Here is a 23,794-nt window from a genome sequence, read left to right on the forward strand (position 1 = left end):
ATTACTAGGTGAGAACTCAGGTTGTCTTGGACAGTGACAAGGTGAGAATTCAGGTTGACTTGACAGTTCTCTGGCTCAGACCTTTGGTTCGGGCCTTTAAAGGGAGTTTACACCTTAGGAATTCTAGGAAGAGCAAGCTCATTGGTTGGAGTACTTCTTCCCAGAAGCCCTTGCATTATCCCACGCCCATTCTCTGGGAGGATAAAAAAGGACAGCACTCCAGAGATGGGAGAAGTCTCTGCACTACATCAGGCTTGACGGGGCGCTCTGCAGGAAGGGAAGTCACTTCTCTGGACAAGAGTTAACGGCAACTGCCTGGAGACAACGGTTCTCTACAGGAAAAAGAATCTGTCTGAGAGATTTGAATTGACACAGCAGATCTCTTCCCAGAGAGCGATCCGGAAGCTTCTGGAGAAGACAGTTCGCAACAACTGGCGCCCAACATGGGGCGCCAATTTGTAATGTTCTGACGGTCTCTCAGTTGTAATCCTTCTCTGGGAGCAAGTTTCTTTCCTGTATAATCTTTTCCTCTATGAGCAGGTTTCTTGGGAGGCTTCTGGGGCCTCCAGCGAGCCTCTTCTTCCTGAATCCTGGCTCTGAATCTCCTCCAGCTCTTGTCCTTCCCCAGTCCCCTGCTCTCCAGGCTCAATGTTGCCTCTTTTTATCCTCCCATAAGACAATTCAAAGATAAACAACTGAATTCATGTTAATTGGTAATTTTTTCTCATGTTTCAAAAGCATTCAGGACACTATTTTTATCCTGATTTTTCTCATTTTGATATTTAGGGGAAAATATTTTCTCAGAAATACTGTTATTTGAAAAATAATTTCTAGAGGATTATGTAACTATGCCCTTAGAAAATGAACTCTTCTTTTGATGGGGACTCTAAAATTAACATGAAAATTTTTAGCTAGAATGTGTGAAAACTTACCTGTTTACCTGGTATATTTTCCTTTAAAATGAATATTAAATTTTTTTTTGCCAAATAATAAATTCTTATCCCCAAGTCTTTATTTTTATATTTGTCAAATATAAGGTTAGAATTTGTTTGATATCTCACACTGGGCTTCCAATCTGTCATACAAATCCATTCCACTGAACTGTAACTATACATTACAAAGCTTTCTGATATAGCAAAGTGGTTTGTGTAAGAGAGAGTTTTCCAGGAAATGTAGCCTAAACTATGGCATTCTTCTGCGGGTCAGATTTCTGAATAGGCCTCATATCCCCTCCAACTCACAAGACATAATTTGGCAAAATAAGGTCAAAATGGAGACTTAAGCCAGATATTTTAAAAGAAAATTAGAACATGTAACATATAATTTAGGGTGAGATGGAAAGTCAAAGAATTTAAGAATAAACAAGAGAATGAAGTGGAAAATTAAGTAATAAAAACAATTTAAAATCAGACTTAAAATCTTTTAATCATTCTTGATACAGAAAGGAGATTAAAACAATTGGTTCCCCCCATTATAAAGACCCTTCTTTGGATACCAATCTTGGGATTTCAGAGAAAAACTCAAAATCTTTTTTCTGATCTTTATACACAGTATAAAATTGCAATGTCTAATGAGATCTATGCTGTAGGAAGAGGAATTTCCTCATTCATTATATTCCCATGTTTCATCTGCAGCAAGATTTCTGCACAAAGGATGAGATTCAGCCTTTCTGCAAATTCATTTTGTATAATTTTTCTTTGCAGGGTGAATATTGTGATTTATACTGACCCCTAACTTCCAGGTAAGGGCATGTCTTCCTTCAGCACATTTATAAGTCTTCTCTCCACAGTATCCTCAGATGGAAACTCAGATGAACCTGGGCTAAAGACCTTACAATGCCAAGTCCATAGGAGACTTCTTCCCAAACAGAAAATTCCTGCTGACTAATGAGCTCTGTCCTCCATTTTTAATGTTTTTATCCATGATTTCAATCTACTAGGAATTTTCTAGAGGCAATACAGGGATGAAGTGAGCTTGAATGTTTTTCCACATGTATTATATGAATAAGGTTTTACATCTAGTATGGGATCTCCCATGTCTAATCAGGACTAATATATATTAAAAATTTTACCATGCTCCAGATATTTAAAAGTTTTTCTCTAATGTGCACTCTGTGTTGTTAAGCAAGATTTGAGCTTTGTCTGGTTTCTGTCCATTGTGGATTTTCTCATGTTTACCAAGACTTTCAAGCCGTGTGAAAGCCTTTCCACATTCGTTACATTTATAAGGCTTCTCTCCAGTGTGGATTCTCTTATGTACATCAAGATGGGAGTGCCTTCTGAAAGCCTTTCCACATTTGTTACATTCATAAGGCTTCTCTCCAGTGTGGATTTTTTGATGGACAGCAAGGTAGGAGTGAGCTATGAAAGCCTTTCCACATTCATTACATTTATAAGGCTTCTCTCCAGTGTGGATTCTCTGATGTACTTCAAGGGAGGAGCACTTTATGAAAGCCTTTCCACACTGATTACATTTATAAGGCTTCTCTCCAGTGTGGATTCTCTGATGTTCATCAAGATGGGAGTGCCTTCTGAAAGCCTTTCCACATTCATTACATTTATAAGGCTTCTCTCCAGAGTGGATTCTCTTATGTGCATTAAGATAGGAGTGATATATGAAAGTCTTTCCACATTCGTTACATTCATAAGGCTTCTCTCCAGTGTGGATTCTCTGATGTTCACAAAAATGGTCACTCTGTGTGAAAGCCTTTCCACATTCATTACACTTGTAAGGCTTCTCTCCAGTGTGGATTCTCTGATGTGCTACAAGATAGGAGCGCCTTGTGAAAGCCTTTCCACATTCATTACATTTGTAAGGCTTCTCTCCAGTGTGGATTCTCTGATGGACAGCAAGACTGGAGTGAGATGTGAACGTCTTTCCACATTCATTACATTCATAAGGCTTCTCTCCAGTATGGATTCTCTGATGGACAGCAAGGTAGGAGCCATCCATGAAAGCCTTTCCACATTCATTACATTCATAAGGCTTCTCTCCAGTGTGGATTCTCTGATGTGCATCAAGGGAGGAGAGCTTTGTGAAAGCCCTTCCACATTCGTTACATTCATAAGGCTTCTCTCCAGTATGGATTCTCTTGTGTGCATTAAGATAAGAGTGAGATGTAAAAGTCTTACCACATTCATTACATGCATAAGGCTTCTCTCCAGTGTGGATTCTCTGATGTTCACGAAGATTGTCACTCCTTGTGAAAGTCTTTCCACATTCATTACATTTATAAGGCTTCTCTCCAGTGTGGATTTTCTGATGTACTACAAGGTAGGAGCGCTTTGTGAAAGCCTTTCCACATTCATTACATTCATAAGGCTTCTCTCCTGTGTGGATTCTCTGATGTTCATGGAGTTTATAACTCCATATGAAAGTCTTTCCACATTCGTTACATTCATAAGGCTTCTCTCCAGTGTGGATTCTCTGATGTTCACAAAGACTGTCACTCTGTGTGAAAGTCTTTCCACATTGATTACATTTATAAGGTTTGTCTCTAGTGTGGATTCTCTGATGGACAGCAAGATGGGAGCGATATATGAAAGCCTTTCCACATTCATTACATGCATAAGGCTTAATTCCAGTGTGGATTCTCTGATGGACAGCAAGACTGGAGTGAGCTGCGAAAGTCTTTCCACATTCGTTACATTCATAAGGCTTCTCTCCAGTGTGGATTCTCTGATGTGCTACAAGGTAGGAGCGTCTTGTGAAAGCCTTTCCACATTCATTACATTCATAATTCTTCTCTTCAGTGTGGATTCTCCGATGGACAGCAAGACTGGAGTGAGATGTAAAAGTCTTTCCACATTCATTACATTCATAAGGCCTCTCTCCAGTGTGGATTCTCTGATGGACAGCAAGGTAGGAGCCATCCATGAAAGCCTTTCCACATTCATTACATTCATATGGCTTCTCTCCAGTGTGGATTCTCTGATGTACTATAAGGTAGGAACATTTTGTGAAAGCCTTTCCACATTCCTTACATTCATAAGGCTTCTCTCCAGTGTGGCTTCTCTTATGTGCATTAAGATAAGAGTGAGATGTGAAAGTCTTTCCACATTCATTGCATTCATAAGGCTTCTCTCCAGTGTGGATTCTCTGATGTTCACGAAGATTGTCACTCCGTGTGAAAGTCTTTCCACATTCATTACATTTATAAGGCTTCTCTCCAGTGTGGATTCTCTGATGGATAGCAAGATGGGAATGATATATGAAAGTCTTTCCACATTCATTACATTCATAAGACTTAATTCCAGTGTGGATTCTCTGATGTTGAGCCAAGTTGGAATAACATTGGAAATCCTTTCCACATTGATTACATATATAAGATTGTTTTTCTGTGTGATTTCTCTCATGTTTAGCAGAAGTAGATTGCCCACTCAAAGTCTTTCCATGTTTCTTACATTCATGAGGTTTCTCTCCAGCATGGATTCTCTGGTGCTTGGCAAGGGAAGAGAGTACAACAAAAGCTTTATCACATTCATGACACTCAGGTGTTTTCTCTTCAGGATGTATATTCTTATCTTTAGCAACACTTGAACTCTTTCTTAAAGCTTTTTTGTTTGTATTCCATTCACAATGCTCCTCTCCAATGTAGTTTCTATTGTGCTTTGCAAGAACAGCCCTGTGTTCACTATATTGAAAAAGTTCTTTCCAAGAGATCGTTTTCAGATTTGCACTCATCTCCTTCATATCAAACCACGTCTCTGCATCTGAAAGAAATAAACACACATATATAAACATACCCTCTAATGCTGGCTGATAATAAAATCAATGACTTAATTTTTCCAGGCTTTTCAAATGGACAGACTCAATCATTTTTAAATGCTATTAGCTCACACCAATAAGTGATTCAATAACCACAGAGTTCCACACACAATACAATGACATTGGACCCCCAAAGCAAAGCTCAGACAAAGGCAAAGTGAAGGTTCTCATAATTTAGAAACCAGGTTATGAGCTCTGAATGGCTGAGTAACCTGATCCAAATCCCTGCAGCAAAGATTAGAACTGGAACCTGGAAACTGAGGCTTCTCAACCCATTGTGCTAGACAGATGTTCTCCATTTTACTTCCAATCCTTCCTTTCAAACTCAATGTCAGGCACCACCTAGCTCTGCACCACTTGGAATGTGCTTCTTTGCCTCAGTTTTCCTGTAGAGTGAAGGTAATAATTGTTCCTACTTGCCTGGTTGATGTGAGCATCAAATGAAATAATACCTATAAAACTCTTGGCACACAGTAGGTACAATATGCTTGTTAACGACTGTCATTGTCACTATGATTTTGATTCTTTCCACCTCAACTCTTTCTTCCTTCATATACTTCCCTTCCCCTCTCTCTTTATATACAAATGTCTGTTGAACATGATGTATTTCCATAAAAAAATACTTTCCTGTGCTTGGATTAGCTAAGAATAAGTTTCATACAGTGTTACTTATGCTCAAACCATCTCAAAATTTCTATGCTGGATTTGAAACTTCTAGACAGCTTCTCTTTGTATCTCCAGGACTTAATGCAATGCATAGAAGAAACCCTGCTTAATTGATGTTTAATTGATTGATTGACATTGCCCAGGGCTGATCACATGGCCTAATCCCATCTCAGTGCTTGCCAGATGGTCCCTCTGAGGGGCCAAATCTCTGTTTCTATTTCTGTCTCTTTCCTGCTTCCTCTCACCTATGAACAAATCCTATAGTGAAGATAACAAGGGCATAGGGCACCTGGTCCTGTTATGGAATAACCAGGAGTCTTCCCCTCCTATATCCCTAACCTAAGGGAAGCTGTCAGTTATGTAGTGAGTGACTATGATTTAAGTGAAGAGGGCTGCCCAAGGTCACCGACTTTCCCCCACAGAGCCATTTGTGTCCCGTGGCCAGTTACAGATCAAGATTACTGCAGATGGCTCTGGATGCAGATGGTCAGGGGAGACCTGGGCCTTCTTAAGGTAAGGTCTCCAACATGTTTCCTGTGACTGAAGCTGTCCCCATCCAGGGATTAAGGCTAGGGAGCAATGGAGGCAAAGAATCTCCTTTCTCACTGAGGCCAAAAAAAGGTCAATAAATAAAAATGAATGAGTGAATGCCTCAGGGAGGACCTCAGGGTTTCTGGCCAAAGCAGAAATGGCTGTGATTTACCCTCAGTCTGAGTGTATCAGGACTCAAACAAACACTAAATGGGGTTTAGCAAGGGACCTATATAGGCAGTCAATGAGAATCAGACTGATTTTGATTTAAGGTTTGTTCCTTAAGAAAGGAATTGGTAACTTTAACAATCTAGTGTTTGAGAAATCCAAAGACCCCAGCTTTTGGGATAACAATTCAGTGTTTGAAAAAAATTGCTGTGAAAATTGGAAATTAGTATGGCAGAAACTAGGCATTGACCCACACTTAACACCATACACCAAGATAAGGTCAAAATGGGTTCATGATCTAAACATAAAGAATGAGATTATAAATAAATTAGGGAAACAGAGGATAGTTTACCTCTCAGACCTGTGGAAGAGGAAGGAATTTATGACCAAAGAAGAACTAGACAATCATTACTGATCACAAAATAGAAAATTTTGATCATATCAAATTGAAGTTTTTGAACAAACAAAACTAATGCAGATAAGATTAGAAGAAAAGCAATAAACTGGGAAAATATTTTTACAGTCAAAGGTTCTGATAAAGGCCTCATTTCCAAAATATATAGAGAATTGACTCTAATCTATAAGAAATCAAGCCATTCTCCAATTGATAAATGGTCAAAGGATAGGAACAGACAATTCTGAGACACAGCCATATGAAATTTCTAGCCATATGAAAAGATGCTCCAAGTCCTTATTAATCAGAGAAATGCAAATTAAAAGAACTCTGTGAGATACCACTACACACTTATCAGATTCGCTATGACAGGTAAAGATAATGGGGAATGTTGGAGGGGATGTGGGAAAACTAGGACACTGATACATTGTTGATGGAATTGTGAATAAATCCAGCCATTCTGGAGAACAATATGGAACTATGCTCATAAAGTTATCAAACTGTTCATACCCTTTGATCCAGCAGGGCTACTACTGGGCTTATATCACAAAGAGATTTTAAAGAAGGGAAAGGGACCTGTATGTGCAAGAATGTTTGTGGTAGCTCTCTTTGTAGTGGCCAGAAACTGGAAACTGAGTGGATGCCCATCAATTGGAGAATGGCTGAATAAATTGTGGTATATGAATGTTATAAATATTATTGTTCTGTAAGAAATGACCAACAGGATGATTTCAGAAAGGCCTGAAGAGACTTACATACACTGATGCTGAGTGAAATGAGCAAGATCAGGAGATTACTATATACTTCAACAACAATACTATATGATGATCAATTCTGATGCACGTGGCCATCTTCAACAATGAGATGAAGCAAACCAATTCTAATAGAGCAGTAATGAACTGAACCAATTACACCCAGCGAAAGAACTCTGGGAGATTCTAATTGTCTAATTGTATACTGTTTCAAAGTCCAATTCTTCTTGTGCAACAAAATAACTTTTGAACATGTATACATATATAGTATTTAATTTATACTTTAACATATATAACATGTATTGGAAAAATTGGAACAAAAGGCTTGGCAATTGTCAATGCTGTAAAATTATCCATGCATATATTGTAAATAAAAAGCTATAATAAATAAATAAATAAAATATAGATGATCATTAGAAAAAAAAAAAGAAAAAGAAAAGAAAGGAATTGGGGCACAGTGGATAGAGTACCAGCCCCTGAAGCAAAGAGGAACTGAGTTCAAATCTGGCCTCAGACACTTAATACTTCCTAGTTGTGTCCCTAGGTGAGTCACTTAACCCCAATTACCTCAGCAAAAAAAAAAAAAAAAAAAAAAGAGAGAGAGAGAGAGAATAATAGAAAAGAAAGTAAGAAAAGCAGGAAGGAAATCTGTCCAGTGATGGTTCAGTGATGAAAAAAGAGGAGGGAAAATGCTTTTAGAGCATTTGTAGGTAAGGGTATATCCTAGGTGAGCAGAGGGAAGGAAGGAAAGAAGAAAGAAGGAAACAGGCAAGGAAGGAAGAAAAGGAGAGAGAGAATGGAGGAAGAAAGAGGAGTGTGGTCCACTTTTCTCCACTTTTTCTATTTATCTGTGCTTAACTGTAGCCTGCTTGGAGGAGTTGGCAGAGGATGAAAGCAAGGAAGAAGAATAAAATAAAAGCGCACAGTAAAGAACAAAAGAACAACTATAGTAAAGCAAAAAGCGATGGACGGTTCCAAATACAATATCTTTAATTTATGGTTTATGGAAATGTATTACTATAGATTTTGAATCTTTCCTTATGTTCTGCTGAATATAAAACATTTTTTTAAATTGCTCTTTTCTGTCTTTTTGTATTTTGTTTTTAATTTTAAATAAATATCAACAAAGTACAAATAAATGCTTTTTGGCTTAAGGAAAGTCTAAGAAAAGTCATATTACCCCCTTTCTTTGGTTGTAGATAGTTGGATGGCCCCAAATTTCCAACAAATACTTCCACTAGTATCACTGATTCTTCATTAAAAGGGAACTGAATGCCATGGAATCCAACCCCCTCATTTTACAGATGAACAGACTGAGGTTCAGAGGTTCAGTGAGGTGCACTACCACAAGAGTCTGAAAAGGGATTCCAAACCACTTTTCCTGCCCCCATGCCCATCACATGAAGAAACCTGCTGGGACAGCAGCCTGCACCTCAGCTTGCAATTCACTCACCAGGACAGGAGTTCCTCAGGCCTCCTCTCTCCACATGGGAGATGAAATCTTCTCTGTGAACTGGCAGTCCTGGGGAGGGAGAAGATAGTGGGTGTGAGCCTTGAAACTTGTCATTTATTCCTCACTGGAACAGGGCTGGGGTGTGAGGCCCACTGGGTGGTTCCAAGGACAACTCAAAGATGGTTTTCAGGGTGCTTATTGCCAGGAGAAGAGGGCAGAAGGGAAATGAGGCCATGCAAGCAATCTGGAAGCAGAAGATCCTAATTTTGCTGTCTCCTTCCAAGCAGGATGGCCACATCCCACAGCCTCCATTTTCTGGACATTTCAAGCAGCAGTTACACAGAGAAGGGAGCACCAGGCCTGCAGTCAGGAAGCCCAGAGTTCAAATTTGGGTTTAGATACATCCTGGCTGTGTGTCTCTGGGCAAGTAATTTCTCTGTTTGCTTTAGCCTCCAGACCTGTAAAATGGGGATAAAGATGGAGGCCAAAACAAAGGGTTGTGGTGGTGATCAAATGAGATAATGCTCATGAAGGAAGCACTGAGCACAAGGCCTGGATCCCAGCAAATATATGGAAAGACCTCCTGCCTTCCTTTCTCCCCCTCTATCTGACTAGGCCTTTGGGGGATGTATGAAGGAGGAACAAGGGCCCATTTGCACTGCTGGGAATGTATGAGTTCCACCAGGGTCAGTGAGGTAAAAATATAATTTTTTTACCCAAAAGAACATTGCAAAGACAAAATGGTTCCCCCCACAAGGAAGAGGTTCCTTCTCCTATCCCATGTTCAGTGAAAAGAGGCAGGACCAGTTTCCAGAAGGTTTGCAGACACAAGTGCTAGATTTCCATGCTACAATGCAAAGACCACTCATAGAAGAACCAGGCAGCAGGAGAAGACTGTCTCTTGGGGACAGGAGGCTGCCCTTGGGCTTTTCTAAGCAGTGATAAAAGCCTGAAACTCTGTACCCTAGGGAGAGGATGATGACACCCCTGTTGATGGCAGTTCCAGAGTTCCAAGGGAAGTGCTCCTTACCCAGGGAGAGCAAGTTCTTGGCATTCTCCAGCATGACCTCCTTGTGCAGCTCTTTCTGATCTGGATCCAACAGATCCCACTCCTCAGGGCTGAAGTTCACAGCCACATCCTTGAAGGTCACCAACTCCTAAAACACCAACACCCACAGGACATGAGTTGAAATGTGCTTTCATTGACCTAATGCAATGATCCTCAATTTAGATCCTGAAGCATGGGGGAGGGATCTGGCCAAAGGTGACAGCCCTTACAGGATTCAGAGCCCAAACAGAAACCAAAGTACTCCAAAGACCACTAGAATGTAGAGAAACACATTTTATTATTTTCAGGTGGAATAAAATTGAGAAATGTCTTACTAGGTACTGCCTATGCAATCAGGAAAGTTATGGGTTCTATAAGAGAGAGGAGGATTTTTGGAGGTGAAATCAGACAGTGCTATGTTAAGAAAATGGCATGGTGTGTGTGTGTGTGTGAAGCTAGGAAGTATTATGCGTTGTATAGCTAAAACATTTCCACGATCACCGAGGAGAAAAAAAAAGATCCTGTGAATTTTCCAAAGGCCAGAAATTAAGTCTTATCCAGATGAAAACACTATCCTTCCACCCAAATAATATTTCTTTTTTTTCAAATGCAAGTACAGATACTGTAACATTCATTTTTTGTAAAATTTTGTGTTCCAAATTTCAGAATCACACACTTCTTAATGGATGGGGCCCAAAGCAAACTGAAGCAGAGAGAAGGAATTTACCCAAAGCTCAAATTCTATATGAGAACACTTGGAAGCACAGCCATGCAAAGGCCTCCCACCTAATATTTTGGACTGATTCACTGTCCTTTTGGCATCTTGTGCACTAACTTCCTTCTCCCAGTTGCTGCCCACACATGTTTGTTTAAGTTTCCCCTCAATATAAGTCACTGACAAGGATGAACATTTCACTCATTAGTGTCTGTCCTGTGGGTATCATGTCTGTAGACAGCTGGTGTGGACATAGCTGCTGACATGTTAGAATGGAAGTTTCTTGAGGGCAAGGACCGATTTTGCCTTCTTTACAGCTCCTCTATATTCCCACAGAGCCTCTTCCCTTTCTAAATGCCTGTTGCTTTGACACAAGCAATGGTAAAAGGACAGAAAGGCTAAGTATAAGCTGAGTATGATCGAGTGATTCTAGAAGTGCCTAATTGCAGCTGAGAAGTCTCAGGAGATAAAGAAAATAAAATGGAATAAAATTACTAGGAAGCAAAGAAATGCTGGACAGCTCTTGAACCATGGGTAGCATTTATTATGTAGGTTTGTTCCTTCAAATCTGCTCTTACGTTCTGCTGCTTATCTCAAATTTTTTTTTTCTTCTCTTATTTTGTATTTAAGCTTAAAACAAATTATAACAAGAGCTGCTAGATGGGTCAGTGGATAGAGCACTGGCATTGAAGTCAGGAGAACCTGAGTTCAAATCTCACCTCAGACACTTAATACTTCCTATCTGTGTGACTCTGGGCAAAGTAACACAACACTAATTGCTAGGGAAAAAAAAAAATTTATTATAGTAACCACAAAAATGGTAAAGACAAGGGATTCAGAGAGATTTGAGAAGATCTATGTGCCCTGAGGCAACAGGAGCTCAGCAGCAGCAGCAAAAGAACAATTTCTGCTCTGCTACCAACCAGGGAAAGGACAAGAGCAGGGGAAGCTTCCAGGGTGCTGCTCCAGACAACAAGGTCAAGGGTTTCCTGGAAAGTCAGTGTCTACAAGAGGGAGCTTGGCCACAGGTCACAGAATGGCAAGAAGGTAGGGGTGTGTGTGTGTATGTGTGTGTGTGTGTGTGTGTGTGTGTGTGTGTGTGTGTGTGTGTGTGTGGTGAGGAGATAGTGTTGGATCAAAGCAAAGACATGATACCCACAAGACAGACACTAATGAATAAAATTTTCATCCTTGTCAGTGACCTATATTGAGAGAAAACTTAAACAAACATGTTGGGGCAGCAACTGGGAGAAGGAAGTTAGTGCACAAGATGCCAAAAAGACAGTGAATCAGTCCAAAACATAGCAGAGAGGAGGGCAGTGTTGTTATTACTGCTTTCACTTTCCCTGCCCATTTTTGTAAAGAATTCACAGAAAAAGAGAGATGGCCAGCCTCACAGTCCATCCTTCAAATCCGTGGAAATGGCCTCTTGGGCTGATATTGCCACATCTGTGGGCAGAATACACTCACCTGGAGTGGAGGTTTGCGGTTCTCAGGGGCCATTCCCTCAGGCTCCCTGCTTGGGCCAGGCCTTGGTCCTCTGCAGGCTGTTGGGAGGGGATGATTATAATTGAACAGATGTTGTTTCCTTCTTGTCCTGGACAGGAAGCTAGCCTATAGGAAATTACAGAGAATGAAATTCCAGGGGAGTTACTAAGCCCTTAGGGTACAGACCCCAACCAATAGGGAAAGGGAGGTTGAAAGGAGAGGCAGATTGAAAAATGAAAATGGTGGAGTTAAGACTTTTCCCAGTGGTCACTGGCATAGCAGGTGAACAGCCAGTTCCAGATCCCCTGGCACAACTGGCAAGGAGCCAGTCCCTGAGGTTCTGACTTTGATGCAGCAAGTCAGTCACCAAACTCCTGGCCCCAGAGCAAAAACCTTGGGGAAGTGCCATCTGTTTAGCAGCAGAGCGCAACCTTTAAAAGTCTCAAATTAAGCTGGGAAATAGGGGGGAAAAGCAACAATAACAACAAAAACCCTGAAAATAGAAAATTATTGTGGTGGAAGAGAAGTTCAAAAGACAAACTCAGAACAAGACAAGGTCAAAATGCCTCTAATTCGGTCTCCAAGAGAAACATGAATTAGTTGTAGGTGTGAAAAGTACTCCTGGAAGAGCTCCAAAAGGATTTTAAAAATCAAATAAGAGAAGTAAAATAAATTAAGGAAAAGAAATGAGAGTGGTACAAGAGAATCATGGAGAAAAAAAAAGTCACCAGTAAATCAAAAACATCCACTAAAGAAAAGTCCTTCAAAAGAATTGGTCAAATGAAAAGGAAGGTACAAAAACTGACTGAAGAAAATAATTCCTTAAAAATTAGAAATGGGAAAATGGAAGCTAATGACTCTATAAGATCAAAAATGAGTTTTAAAGACAAAAGAGTTAAAAAAAAAAAAAAAAAAAAAAAAAAAAAAAACAAAGGCCAAAATAAACTAGCTGGGAAAAAGCATCTGACTTGGAAGCCAGATCCAAGAGAGATAATTTAAGAATTCTAAGACTGAAAACAATGATCGCAAAGAGAACAAACTGCCCTCATATCCCAGAAAAAAAAAAAAGAGAAAATATTAATCAATAAAGGGGTCCCCATGGAGTTCTGAATAATAAAGAGCTGGAGCCTAACAGAGCTGGACTAGAGGCAGGTTTTAGAAATTAAATACTTGTTCAAGTTATCACTTTCACAGTGAGGAATACACTTTGCAAACTGGAAGTTCTGGACAGGAGATTTCCACTTGTTGCAGAAAAGGTACAGGTTTTGATGTAATATGACTTTGTGGTCTCCTGATTTTAGGGGTCTTCTGTTCTAACAATAAGTCAGGAAATCCTAAATTTTTTGATTGTGGAGTCTGCCTCAGAGTTCTCCCAATCTAAGAACAACAATCTGTCTGATTCTGAATAGACTACTTCCCAATTCAATTCAATGATGACTGATAATCTTGTCAATGGAAAGCAACTTCCAGAAATGCTCCTCAGTTGGATGCTGACAGATAGCTGATCTGTGATAATCAAAACCCAGAAACCACCACGAACTTCATTGCTGATTGATGATTTGGTTAGTAAGAACCAAATACTAGAGACTACCCTTAGGCCATAGAATTAGCCTATCTATGATTGAAAAGTAGATCACTATTATCTCTGTATAATTAATTCCCTTTGAATTTCAGCTGGCTTTGTAATGGTGTTACTATTGCAATAAAGCTTTCCCTCTTGGATAGGAGATAAGTTTAAACCTATAAGTTCTTTTGAGACACCTCAGGACACTAGTCTGGATTTGGGGTCTCTCACCTGGGATGCCAGAGAAGGCCAAAGTGCTTTAGGGTAGCTTTTGACAAAGATGGGCCAGTCATCTTTCATGTCATTTTCTCTGTGTCTGCATTTCTGTGTAGAATGTCTGTTTCATGTTTGTTCTGTGTGCTACTTTAACACTGCAACCAAAAAAATATTCCTGAAATACCTCAATTATGGGGATTGTTAGCAAGATCAGTATAGCCTGAGTCTCTCTGTTTGCTCATCTTCTCATCTCAGAATTGGAGGGAAATTCAAATTCTGTCTCACCTGCAGGAATAGGGGAAGCAATACTGTGGGGACCACATACAATCTTGCCCAGATATCCCCAAGCCAGCTTGGGGGAATGGGGATGGGGGGGGGTTCTATGGTCAGCCTTCCCTGAGCCCTGGCACCTGAAACTAACAAAGGGATATCCTGACACCCCAGCATTCAGCAGGTTGTATCCAGGAACAGCCTGGGAAGAATTCAGGTACCTCTGGCAGCACACAGCATTACAATGTGAAATGAGAAAACCAGGCAACCTATGCATTTGGTAATGTGGGGGATGGAAAAGATAAAGTGAAGAACTTCCACGAATGTTTGAATTACTTTTCTATATTTTATTATTCATCATTTCTAGGTTTCTGTGACCTGCATAAATATGCTGAATATTAGCCAATATTTACCTAAACTTTAATGGTATCAATAGTTAGACTATTAGTCATATGCTGTTAGCCTAGTAATATGAAGTTGAAGGTCTGATGTATGATTCCTCTTGGAACCAGAGAATCTGAAAGCATTCCATTCTAATCTGGTTTTGGCACCAAAGTCTCAATTCAATTAAGGGGAGAGGGCACCTCTTTCTTAATGCCCAACCTATTATGTAACCTTTGTAATCGAACCTATAAAAATGTAATTTTTCCTAATTCTTTAGCCCTTCTACAGTGAGCTTTCTCTCTTTCCCTCCTCAGGTGGAATTGCTCATTTTTATGAGAATTTATTAATAAACAATTCCTTTTCTGCTTTTTACTTGGAGAAGTCTCTGAATAATCATTTGAGATTTCTACCCATCATAATAAGATCACCATTTTCTGTCTCAATTATGGATATTTCTTAGCTATGAAATTTATGACAAACTTTTGTCTCTGCTCAATTTTCTGACTTGTCAAGAGAAATCATAGATATTACTGTAAAGTGCTTAGCAAAAAAATATGCTATATGAATGTTAACTGCTTTACTAGATGTAATTGCTTCATATATGACAACTTTAGAGCCAGCATATAGAAATGCTAGTTGCTATTTTATTGTTATTATTATTATTAAATTAATTTGATGCGGAATCATGTCAAGGATTTCTATTTATATAGTGGAATCACATGATCAATTTGGAATTTTGGAAAGGAAATGTTATCCTGGGCATTCATGTAAATACTTAATAATAAATGTGAAAGAATATTATGAATAGGAAAGTGAATGACTAAGGGGCTTCACAACACTAATTTTTTGTTCACAAAAGGAGTTCTAAAAACAAAACTTTAGAGAACTACTGCTTCGGAGTCATGGCCCCACCTTACTGCTCAGTGCTGCTACTATACAAACTGTTCCCCTGATTGTGCTCACTTCTCTCTGAATCAGCTCAGACAACTTTCCCAAAATTTTCTGACACGGTGCCTTTCTTATGTCTCCATAACCTTCCATTATATTTCTAGGTCATCATTGTTGATGTATTTACCAACATATGAGTTCCATTTTTTCTTTCTAGATCTTTTTTATCCCCTGAGGCTCTGGAGAGCAATTTGGAACAAGAATATCCTAGCAAAGCATTAAAATTCCAACTTAAGGAGAAAATATTGCAATCTAATCAGAAAATAAGACAGAATAAAATACTGCAGAATTAGTTACCCAGCAGTTTCTGCTCAAAAAGACCATAGGTTTGGTTACATTAAATTTCACAGAAGAAAAGAACTGCAGTTGCATCCAGAATAATTTACCCAGAAAGTTGAAATTTAATCTGGAATGAAGGGGAAAAAATATGGACTTATGATAAACTGAAAAGCTTTCATGTATTTGTGACAAAAAGAGCAGAACTCAATGGAAATTTTAATATAAAAGATTCAGAAAAAAGGAAAACATTATAGACTAATTCCAAGTCATTTCTTAAGGCCAACTATTTCCTTATATATCTGAAAATGTCATCAGTATAACTGTAGGTAGTTTGAAAGACTGGGGCTGAGTCATGTGTGATGGGGTAGGAAAAGGTAAAAGGAAACAATTCTAAAAACTGGGCAAGAGGAAGAAGTAATACTGAGAAAGCAGATGGGGAGGAGGTAGGAGAGTTTGTAATATTGTAACTTTACTCTCTGAATTTCCCAGGAAACAATGTATACATTCAGAAGGATGTAGAAGCCTTCTGAATATATAGAGGTGAGGAAACTGGGGGATGAGGTAGGGGAGGGACTTTTAGCTGGATGGAATGGGGAATTGGGGAGTGGGAGAGAAGATCAAGTGACAGGGATAGGATAAAAAGAAGATTGAGAAAGGGAATGTTGAGCAAATACAAGATGGAAGGACAATCAGTTGTTTGGATAAGAAGTTTAAAGTGGCTGTGATAGCAAACACCTGGAAATTGCAGTGATTCCCCCTTCATTCCATATTTATTTTAAATTTAAAATTCCTTCATTAGAAATTAGAGACAGTTGGTCTTGTAGTATTAAGATCCCGAGACTGGCCTCAAGAAAGGTTGATTTCAAATCCATCCTCATAATCTTACTAGCTGAATGTCCCAGGGCACATTACTTCATAGATGTGTGCCTCAGTTTCCCCAATTATTAATAGGGAAAATGATATGTTGTGGGGCTCAAATGAGAAAATATTTATTTACTTAGTACAGTACCTGCCACATAGTAAGTATAGATTATTCCTTTCCCTTCTTTTCCCACTAACTGCGCTGGAATTTGAGGGACCAAGGAAGTATACCGATAAATTTCTTATACCAGGAAGCATTAGGAACAAGGAGGGCCAATTTATGCTTGATAACAAGAAGACCTTTCTAAAGTCTAGATCTATCCCAACAAGTAAGGGGTTGTCTTGACAGGGATAGGGTTCCCTTCACTGCACAATTTCAAGAAAAAGTGTAGAGGTTATTTTTACTTTCTGAATCCAATTCTTCCTGTGCAACAAGAAATTCGGTTCTGCACAAATATATTGTATCGAGGATATACTATAACACATTTAACAGGTATGGGACTGCTTGTCATCTAGGGAAGGGGGTGAAGGGAAGGAGGGGAAAATTCAGAAGAGAAGTGAGTACAAGGGATAATGTTGTAAAAAAAAAAAATACCCATGCTTATGTGCTGTCAAAAAAAACATTATAAAATTAATTAAAAAATAAATTAGGAAAAAAGAAAGAAAAGGCTGTAGAAGAAGTTTTCAGAGACTTCCCAGTCCCTCTATTTTTGTCTGCCTGCATTTTTGATTTCTTTCATGGGCTAATGGTACACTATTGCAAAGACAAATTCTTTTTGTGCAGCAAAATAACTGTATGGACATGTAACATATATTGTATCTAACTTACACTTTAAAATATTTTACATATATTGGTCAATCTGCCCATCTGGGGAAGAGAGTGGGGGGAAGAAAGGGAAAAGTTGGAACAAAAGGTTTTGCAATTATCAATGATAAAAAAAATTACCCATGCATACATCTTGTCAATAAAATGCTAAAATTAAAAAAAAATTATTTGATGCTGTATTGCTTTTTGACCATTGCAGAAATGAGGCATTGACCAAAATCTAACACTTTATACTGAGGTAAGGTCAGAATGAGTTCTTAATTCAGATATAGTGGATGATACTATAAACAAATTAGAACAAGGGAGAGTCTGCCTCTCAGATCTGAGGGAAAGAAAGGCATGTATGGCCAAAGAAGAACTAGAGGATATTCTCAAATACAAAACAGATAATTTTGATTACATTGAATTAAAACCGTTTTGCACAAACAAAAGGACTAGCAGTGCTGGCCAGACATTGTGCTGGGCTGTGGCTATGGACAAGGAGGAATGAGCACTGGCTGGGAAAGTGCAGTACTTTAGGGAGGAAAACCATTTCTTGAAATTGAGGAAGCCTACATGTGACTTAGGTGAAAACTGCGGTTGAGGTTGAGCCCCTGGACAGAATTCAGAACAAGTTGGAGCTGAGGGTTAAGGCAGCTTTACCCAGAGCTCAGAAATCAAACCTGACTGTAATAATGATCATTGGTATAAGCTGCTAAAAATAAAAAAAAAAAACCCTGCAACCTCTCCCTCCTAGGTTGATACCAGGGCCACAATATACCAAACTTACACAAGATATTAAGGGGCCAACACTTTTTCTTTGATGGTAATCTCAGCAGGGGTTAGCAGGAAGCAAGAGCAAGTGCATGTATGTCTCTGGGTCTCTCTGAGATTCTCTAAATCTTTCTACTTCTCTCTGTATCCTTCTTGCCTATGGACTCAAGCTGGTAATTTACATTTATTCTCCTCTAGGATTACCTAGTGCCTAGCCCACTCAGCATTCAATAGGTGGATCAGCAAAAGGGAGGCACCTGGAGTTAGTGCTAAGAACACAACACCTGCAAGAAACAGCCTCCTGCCTCAGAGGCCAAGCCCCTTCTACCTCCGGGACACACCCCACCAGCTGACCCGGCATTTAGGGCAATCCCCAGAAGGAAATTCCCTAACAAAAACCAAAAGAAAATTCTGAATGAGTAAGCAAAGGAAAAAGACTCTCACAATAGCTACATTCATATAAAAGAAGAAAAGAGTTAATATCCAGAAATAGTAAGGTTAAAAAACAACCCATTCCTGTCCCAAAGGGCAACATCAAAGGTACACAAGAAGCCCAAAAGGAGTTCCTACAAGAACATAAAAAGAAATTCAAAACCCAAATAAGAGATCAAGGACATATAGGGGGAGGCAATCCAAGAAATTATGAAAAGAAAGTTAATCAATTTGAAGAGGTAATAAAAAGTGCTTGAAAAGTAGAAGAGGAATCGAGTGACATTATGAGACACCAACAAAGAATTAAACTAGAAAATATAGAAGAGAATTTGAAACATCTCATTAGGAAAACTGGATCAAAGTCAGACAATAAAAGAATTGTTGGACTACCTAAATTATAATTTAAAGAACAATCTGGATACAATATTTCACGAAATTATGCAACAAAATTGCCCAGAAGTTCTAGAACAAGCAGGTAAAGGGAGAAAGAAAAAACATACTATTCAACCATTGAAGAGATCAGCTGAGGACACCTTACAAGAATATCCTAGCAAAATTTCCAAATTCCCAGATTAAGGAGTAAACACTGCAATCCAACCAGAAAATCAGACAGCCTTGGACATTACAGAAATAGTCAGGATTTCACAAAGCCAGCAGCTTGGACTCGAAAAGACCCTATGTTTGGTTACATTAAGTTTTCAATGAACCAAAGACCTGGACTGGCATCCTGAATAATTTACCCAGAAATCTGGAATAGAATATGCAATGGAGGAGGGAATTTTAAATAGACATTTGACATTTAAATAGACAAACTGAAAAACTCTGATGTATTTGTTTAAAAAAAAAAAAAGAGTAGAACTGAATGGAAAATTTAATATAAAAGATCGAGAAAAAAAGGAAAACACCTAAGACCAATTCCCAGGCCCTCATTATTTACTTCTATAGGAGAAAATGTTATCAGTATAACTCTAGGTGGGGGGGAGGGTGGGTAGAGCTGGTAACATAGTAACCTTCCTCTCTGAATTCAGAAGGAAACAATGTTATACGGGGAATGACATAGAAAGCTTGTGATTATGTAATAAACTTTGGGGATGGAAGGATGGCTCGGGATGGAGGCGCCAGCGGAAGCTGGGAAGCCTGGGATCTGGCCCCCTGAGGTGAAGAGAGGTGAGGGGAGGTTTCAGGCTTTAAAAGTGGGGGCAGGGAAGCAGGAGGAAAGGAAAGCCCAGGTAAGATGTGAGAGAGAAATTCTGACCCAGCTCAGGGGAGGGAGATCAGGGACACTGGAGGGGCAGAAGGCTTGGGGAGGGGGGGAGACACAGATCCCGGGAAAGAAGCGTGGCTGTGCCCTGAGGTCTACCGAGGAGCTGGGGAGGTTGTCTGGGACGATGGTAGAGCTTAGGCTTGGCGACTCTAAAGGGGGCCTGGACACAGGGAGCCATGGCCTGGGGTCTGATCGGCAGCAGCCCAAGAGCCTGGGGATGGGGGGAGCCAGGCACAGGCAGGCAGGAGTTTTGGGGCCCACGGCCAGAGTGGGTCCTCAGGGCAGGCAGAACTCTGGAATCTATCAGGGGCCTAAGTGGGAAGGCAGAAGCACCGCGTTTCTAACCGGGATCCAGGGACAAGGAGGGGCTCCTGGGTCCTAGTGGGCAAGGTCTGAAATTGGGGAAAAGTGAATCTGTGATAAATCCGGGGACGGTAACGTCTGACGTTTGGGAAGTACTGGGGTGGGAAAAGGGATAGGGAAGGGTGGGGTCTGGGGAGGGCGGGCTCGTCCGATAGCCGAGTCTGGCTGAGCAGCACGTTCCTGGTGCTGCAGAAGAGATGATCCCCCATTAGCAAAGACAAAGGGAACTAGCAACAGCTCTGAGGTGGGCAGGGAGGCGGGGGTAAAATATGTCGGGAGGTGGACGGACCTACCTGGGGCCTGCCCCTACAGAGCTGAGAGATCTCAAGTCCGGAAGTCCCAGTTTTCAGCCAGCTCTCAAAGGAGATTTCTCCCGGGCCCAAGAGTTCCCACCTTAGGCGACCCTGAGACTTCCCAAAATGAGCTGTATCCTTCTGGGACGCCCAAGAGCAGGAATTCAGGCCCTGAGCTGCTTCCCCGCCCTAAACCCCGCCCCCCATCACGTGAAATGTCTTCACCACTGGAGAGGCCCAACGTCTGCCCTGGACTCCTCCTAGGCTCCCAAACGCCACCCCAAGGCTCCTATTCCACCTGGATCAGCACCCACCAGGCTGTTCCACTCGGAGATCTCCTCCTCCCCCCAGGCTGCCCCCTTTTCCCACTCTCATTCACAACTTGGGGGCTCCCTCCTTGCGCTCTGGAGCTGAAAAGGTGGCTAAATAAACCCTGGGCCGCAGCCAAACAGAAAGTAGTGGGTCCTGTATTTGAGGTGCTGACTGCAAGTCGACTTTGGGAACATTTCACAGTTACCTCCAGGTGTTAATCCAAATTGGATTGGATTTAAATTGGGACAAATCCCAATTTAAATTAGAACGCGGGCTCACTTAAAGACTCCCATTACAGTAATAGGGATGTTTGAGCCTCTACAAGGAGATCAATAGAAATTTAGTCAGAATAATGATTTTACTATGGAAGACAATTCAGAAATTCATTGATGTGGTTTCACTGGCAATTTTTCTTCATGTTTTAGAACCTTATTTATATTTATGTTTCTAGTCTTACATTGGGATTTGGGGAAACCACAGTATTAAAAAATGCTAATCTGAAAAATGATTCTGAGAGTGTGATGTGATCGCCTATTTAGAAAATTCACTAATATTTTCATCTGATAGAAGCAAGAGCTGAAATAGAAAAAACCAGAACCTTTAGGAAGTTTTACATTGATGGAGCTCAAAACCAGGAACAAGATAACACCAGTTTAGTGCTCAGCTTGAAGCCATTTCCAAATACAGCACACAGGTTGCTGAAAAGGTAGATCTCAGAAAATTCCTTGCCTCAGTGATCACCATCCCTGTCCCCCAAAGGGCTCTGGGCTCAGGGTGACCAGCACATCCTGATTAAGCAACAAATCTGGTCTGAAAGCTTCAAACAAATCTACTCTCTATGATACACAAGGCAAAGTTCAACCATGGCAATCCCATTTTTCCAAAGCTTCTAAATAACTTTCAAAGAAAAAAAAAATATTCACAAGGGTGTCAGGAACACTGAGTCAGACTGGCTCAGAGAGGTCTCCCAAGATTCTGAGGCTTGGCTTTCTACCAGCATATTCCAAAATTGCCCCTAGCACTCCCATTAAATTGGTAAGTTTTTTTTTTTTTTTTTTCTGTTTTAAAAAAACTATTTATTTGTTTTTAACACAATTGTTTTGTGAATCCTGTTGGGAGAGCAAAATCAAGTGTAAAAGGGAAAAGCCATGGAAATGCTTTTCAACTTGAAGATACCTGAAAGTTTCCAGGAATTCCTGAGCTATGCTTTACTTGAGACCTTTTTAGAAGCTTTTACACTGAGCCATTGGGCAAAACCAAATTTTTGCCCAGCTCCTCAGTCTCACCACCAGCCCCAACCCCAGCATAGGGTAGGAATGTACAATTAGAAACTTATTTCATTTGGGAACATGATTATTGTTATTCTTTTATCTATGTAATTCCTTATGTGTATTCCAATTCTAACAAGTGAACTATTGAGCAAATATTGAACAAGCTGAATTCTGAAAATATTACATGGGAAATTAGTCAATTATCTAAGATATAACATAAAGCATCTCTTTCTCATATTGATCCTCATGATATTGCAGATGGGTTATTGAACTGGATCAATCAACCCAATCCTCTTAATAATGTATGAAGCTTGCTGTTGCATTTTTTGCCTTGGATATGTTTTGTTACCCTGACATGTTTCCTCCTGCCCTGTTTTCTAAGTTCTACAGAACTCCTTAAATGAGCTTCAAGCATCCCTTCTGTATCTCAAGGTAGCACAGAAGAACGGGAAAAGGTTGAGGGCCAGCTCCAAGGAGGCAGAGGATCCAAACTAGCTCAGGTTTTCCCTAAAGCTTGATCCCTATTCAATGGCTGTGAGAACTCAGAATGGTGACTCACCACCCCTCTGTTCTGTCTCAAGGGAAAAGGATGTCCTTGGAGATTGCAAGGAAGGGAGGAAACAGATTATCTGGGTGTTATAACCTTATAGTCCCATGAGAAAAGACTAATGTTCCCAGAAGGACATACTACTGGCATACTACTCTCTCTCTCTCTCTCTCTCTCTCCTCTCTCTCTCTCTCTCTCCTCTCTCTCTCTCTCTCTCTCTCTCTCTCTCTCTCTCTCTCTCTCTCTCTCTCTCTCTCTCTCTCTCTCTCTCTCTCTCTCTCTCTCTTTCTCTCTCTCTCTCTCTCATTATTCCTCACCTGATCTTGGTTTCCTGTCACCTAGTCCCCCAGCCCTTCCCCCAATAAGGTCTAGAAGCTCACAAGCTGCTGGGCTGCTAAGGCTGGATGAGCCACAACATGACTGTTTCTAAGATAAACAACTGAATTCATGTTATTTGCTAATTTTCTCTCTTGTTTCAAATACATTCATGCCACTATTTTTATCCTGATTTTTCTCATTTTGGAATTTAGGGGAAAATATTTTCTCAGAAAAACTATTATTGCAAAAAATAATTTCTAGGGGATTATGTAAATGTGCCCCTAGAAAATGAACTGTTCTCCTCATCTGGACTCTAAAATTAACATGAAAAATTGTAGCTAGACTATTTGAAAACTTACCTGTTTAGCATATTTTCCTTTGAAATGAATATTAAAAATTTTAACCAAATAATAATTTCTTATCCCCAAGTCTTTACTTTTTATATTTGTCAAATACAAGGTTGGAATTTGTTTGATATCTGACACTAGCCTCCCAATCTTTCATATAAACCCATTCCACTTAACAGTAACTATACATTACAAAGCTTTCTGATGTAGCAAATTTGTTTGTGCAAGACTAAGCAAGGTATAAGGGGAAGAGTTTTCCTGGAAATGTAGCCTAAACTGTGGCACTCTTCTGGGGGTCAGACTTCTGAAAAGACCTCACATCTGATCCAACTCACTCAACATAATTTAGCAAGATAAGTCAAAATGGAGACCTAAGCCACAAATATTTTAAAAGAAAATTAGAACATGTAACATATAACTTATTACACAGATGGAAAGTCAAAGAATTTAGGAATAAACAAGAGAATGAAGAGGAAAATTAAGTCATAAAAACAATTTAAAATCAGATTTTAAAATCTCTTAATTATTGATAGAGAAAAGAGATTAAAACAATTGGTTCCCCCC

The 23,794-nt window shown here is 39.9% G+C and overlaps 1 protein-coding gene across 1 annotated transcript; it reads right to left on the reverse strand.

The window, feature by feature from the left end:
- Nucleotides 1–1,406: 1,406 nt before the first annotated feature.
- Nucleotides 1,407–20,630, reverse strand: LOC141564562 (uncharacterized). The gene is made up of 5 exons (XM_074307168.1): nucleotides 20,436–20,630; nucleotides 11,965–12,108; nucleotides 9,762–9,888; nucleotides 8,732–8,800; nucleotides 1,407–4,712 (listed from the first exon to the last, which is right to left on the reverse strand). The coding sequence occupies exons 2-5, from the start codon at nucleotides 11,995–11,997 to the stop codon at nucleotides 2,086–2,088; spliced, it is 2,856 nt and encodes a 951-aa protein (XP_074163269.1). The 5' UTR covers nucleotides 11,998–12,108; nucleotides 20,436–20,630; the 3' UTR covers nucleotides 1,407–2,085.
- Between the last annotated feature and the right edge of the window lie 3,164 nt (nucleotides 20,631–23,794).

The sequence above is a fragment of the Sminthopsis crassicaudata genome, chromosome 3, assembly GCF_048593235.1.
Source record: "Sminthopsis crassicaudata isolate SCR6 chromosome 3, ASM4859323v1, whole genome shotgun sequence".
In the NCBI taxonomy this organism is placed as follows: domain Eukaryota; kingdom Metazoa; phylum Chordata; class Mammalia; order Dasyuromorphia; family Dasyuridae; genus Sminthopsis; species Sminthopsis crassicaudata.

Excerpts from the sequence above, each read along its gene's own strand:
- LOC141564562 (XM_074307168.1), bottom strand. The coding sequence starts at position 11,997 with ATGGCCCCTGAGAACCGCAAACCTCCACTCCAG. Across the intron at positions 9,889-11,964 it reads ACCGCAAACCTCCACTCCAG|GAGTTGGTGACCTTCAAGGA; the intron begins GTGAGTGTATTC and ends TTGGTGTTTTAG. Across the intron at positions 4,713-8,731 it reads CCTGAGGAACTCCTGTCCTG|ATGCAGAGACGTGGTTTGAT; the intron begins GTGAGTGAATTG and ends TATTTCTTTCAG.